At 37.5% G+C, this 3,845-nt stretch overlaps 1 protein-coding gene across 1 annotated transcript; it reads left to right on the top strand.

Annotated features, from left to right (window-relative positions):
- The first annotated feature begins 2,656 nt into the window (after positions 1-2,656).
- On the top strand, positions 2,657-3,142 carry LOC125220395 (secreted RxLR effector protein 161-like). The gene has a single exon (XM_048122567.1). The coding sequence runs from the start codon at positions 2,657-2,659 to the stop codon at positions 3,140-3,142; it is 486 nt and encodes a 161-aa protein (XP_047978524.1).
- Positions 3,143-3,845: the final 703 nt, after the last annotated feature.

Below are 3,845 nucleotides of genomic sequence, written 5' to 3'. Positions count from 1 at the left end.
CGTTACGAATATGCCCAAGAGCATCACCATTTATTGTGACAGTTCTGGTGCTGTGGCGAATTCGTGGGAACCACGGGCTCATAAAGCGAGCAAGCACATAGAGAGGAAGTATCATATCATTATAGATATAGTGCAGAGAGGAGACGTACAAGTGGTCAAGATTGAGTCAGAAAACAACCTGGCAGATCCTTTCACGAAGGCAATAGCGGTTAAGCCGTTTGAGAGCCATGTTGAAGGAATGGGTGTTCGACTAATACAAGACCTCAATCCGCTTTCAGTATAAGTGGGAGAATTAGACGTTAGCACATTTTTTTTTGTATACTCGAAAGTGTTTTGCGTATAAGTGGGAGATTGTTAGAGTTTGTATACTAGAAATCACGTTTCGAGTGATTGAATACTGTAAAACTCTTATTTTATTTTCCAATGAATAAAACAGATTATTTTTGTCATAATTTTGTTATGTTTTACATTTAATGGATGTTAATTGCATGTTTAAATGTATAAGTTAACTTAACAAAGTCTGAGTCTTTGTAAAGTAGACCGGTTGTGGGCGGCGTCCACTTTAAGGTAACACGGTCAGTCCTAAACAAAGAAAAAGAAGAATTTCACAACCTAGATGGAATTAGACTTTCTATCGTGAAAGGTTGCAATGTCAGTCTGCATATTTCTAAGCCTTACTGAAATAAAATGACATTGGTGTGGTAAAGCACTGAACGGATCTAACAGCAAGACTTGTCTTTGTGCTATCTACTAAAAGGCGAGGTCTCGATAAATATTTGTTTCTTAATCAATGTAGGTTAGCATTGAGCATACGGTATTGATTATGCATTACTTTGACTTATCAAATGGTGTGGGTTTTCCGTAACCTAATAATCCTTATATATTAGGTAGTGGTGATTAATATCTACCGGTGCTAGGATTGCTATTGTATTGAATCATACGCGAGGTGAGTCTCATTTGATAATGTCCTCAAGAGGAGCGCGAAACAAGGTTTTATTATTCAGAACCTAGAAGCGTTTCATGTTAAGTCCACTCTAGGAATTAATAAGAAATTAATTAATTAAGTCCATAGCAGACATTAATTAATTAAAGGACATTTTTATCTTAAGCGCGGGAAATGAAAGTTACGACGGAAACCCGGATTACTTATAATTTCGAATTTGGATGGGGAGAGTTCAATATTACTTAGTGGTTGCTCGTAATATTCCAATTAAAGCTTATATTAAATTGTGGGTTCAATTTAATTAGTAAAAAGTAAATTGGATAAGTCTATATCCAAAACCTTCCATAGATCCCTGTCTAGGTCCAAAAGGAACTTAATATAAATAGGAGAATAAAGGAGAAAAAAAAAGAACACAACACATTATTTTTGGAGAATTGAAGAAGGTGAAGTTGAAGTGTACAAGACAAGCACCAAAGTAGCTAGCCATCATCAATTCTTTGGAGAATTAATTAGGTATTATTTCTGCTCCGTAGAAAAGCATGTTTTAGGTTTTAATATACATAAAGCATGATTAATTCAAGTTATGAGCATGATACATGTGAGAATTACGCGAATAGATTTTATCTAAATAAACTGCTAAATAGATTTGATTATTATGTGATTTATTTGTTCGATTAATTATTAAATTCTGAAATCGAAACGCGCTTCCGCTGCCAGTTCCTTCATAGTTGTTGTAGAGGAAATTGAGCTTGAGGAGCCTCTCACATACAGGGAGGCTATGGAAAGCAAAGATAAAGATAAGTGGTTGCAGGCTATGAGAGAAGAAATGGATACTCTAACAAGAAACAAAACCTGGATTCTTGTGGAAAAGGTGGAACGCAGAAAGCTGGTTACATGTCAGTGGATTTTTAAAAGAAAGATGGAGGTTGATGGATCTGTCAGATTTAAAGCCAGGTTAGTGGCAAGGGGATTCACTCAAGAATATGGGATAGATTACAATGAGGTGTTCTCCCCTGTTGTCAAACATAGTTCCATCAGAATGTTGCTGTCAGTTGTAGCAAGGATCAATTGGGAACTTGAGCAGATGGATGTAAAAACAGCTTTCCACAATGGTGATTTGGAGGAAACAAAATCTATATGGTTCAGCCTAAGGGATTTGCTGGACCTGGGGAAGAAATGAAAGTGTGTAAACTAATCAAAAGTCTATATGGTCTTAAGCAAGCAAGCAGACAGTGGCACAAGAAGTTTAATACTCATATGTTGGCTTGTGGTTTTACAAGGTCTAAGTATGACTCTTGTGTCTATTTTAAGAAGAAAGGTGGAGTGTCAGTGGCCTATCTACTATTGTATGTAGATGATATGCTCATTGCATGATCTTCCAAGATTGAGGTGGAGCAAGTTAAGGAGGATTTGAGATCTGGTTTTGATATGAAGGATCTTGGCCCAGCTAGACAAATATTGGGAATGAGCATAAAAAGAAGCAGGAAGCAGGGAAGCATTTGGCTGGGGCAATCTGATTATTTGTTGAAGATGTTGAAAAGGTTCAAGGTTGACAATCTGAAGGAGGCTACAACACCTTTAACCCGACACTTCAGACTGAGGAAGAAAGGACAGAGATGAAGGTGATTCCTTATGCTAATATCATAGCAGTGTAATGTATGCGATGCTCTGTACACGACCTGACGTTGGGCTGTGAGCTTGACTAGTAGATTCATGGCAGATCATGGGAGGAATCACTGGTTGGCACTTAAATGGCTATTGAGATATCTAAAGGGAGCTGCAAGGTTGGGAATTATGTATGGTGGAAATAAGGATCACAGTGGTAATGCAATGATGGGCTTCTGTGACTCGGATTATGCTGGGGATATAGACAATAGAAGGTCACAAACCGGGTATGTGTTTACCATGTATGGCTCTGCAGCCAGCTGGAAGTCCATCCAACAACATGTGGTGGCTTTATCTACAACTGAGGCTGAGTACTTGGCACTTGCAGCGGCGATAAAAGAGAGTTTCTGGCTGAAGGGTCTTGCAGCAGAGTTAGGAGTTGTTCAGAAATGTATTGCTATAGGCTGTGACAGTAACAGTGCTATTGCTCTTGCTAAACACCAGTGTTCCATGAGCGGAGCAAGCACATCGATGTGCGCTTACACTTCATCAGAGAGAAGATTGAAGAAGGTGAAGTTGAAGTGTACAAGATAAGCACCAAAGTTAACCCAGCCGACATGCTCACAAAAGCTTTACCAAGGGAGAAGGTGGAGTTGTGCAGAAGATTGATACTTTTGCAGACAAGTGGTGAGACTGATTGAGCAAGGTGGAGATTTGTAAATGACTTTACTCATTCAGCTCAACACTTAGCCAATTTTAGATGAGGAATAGATTTAAAGGTTGTATTAAATCTGAACCGTTGAGAGGTTGTTTAGATGGATGGAATCTTGACTGTTGGATCAACTAATGAGTTGACCATAGCTAATTCAATTGTAATTCATCTTCCACATTCTACTTTCAGCTAAGAAATAAAATTCCTCAAATTCTCTCATCTCAGTTTTTCTTGATTCTTCCGCGATTCTTTTGATTCCAATTGTTAACACAATTGAATTAGAGTTTATAGAGGATGTTGAAGGTTCTATATTAGGAGTCAGATTATTTGAATAGCTTAAGTTTTAAATTACGTGGATTAGTTGTTGCCACTATTTCAATGCGTGAGGAAGTAGTATTTGGCAGAGAATAAACTCAGGAATTGCCATGCCAACGTACTAGTACATGATTAAATAGAAATATCATGTGGATAAATGTATTTGGACTATTAATCTTCATGTGATACATGACTAGGAATAGTAATATAAATAATAAAATTTGGTTAAATTCTTGCCAGTCTAATAACTTAATTTTATGATTAATGATT

The sequence above is a fragment of the Salvia hispanica genome, chromosome 1 (assembly GCF_029641045.1).
Source record: "Salvia hispanica isolate PSC_SH4W2 chromosome 1, Shi_PSC_v1, whole genome shotgun sequence".
NCBI lineage: Eukaryota > Viridiplantae > Streptophyta > Magnoliopsida > Lamiales > Lamiaceae > Salvia > Salvia hispanica.
The sequence above is the reverse complement of the archived record's forward strand: the minus strand, read 5'-3'. Positions and strand labels throughout refer to the sequence as shown.

Coding starts and splice junctions, on each gene's coding strand:
- LOC125220395 (XM_048122567.1), top strand. CDS start 2,657: ATGGCAGATCATGGGAGGAATCACTGGTTGGCACTTAAATGGCTATTG.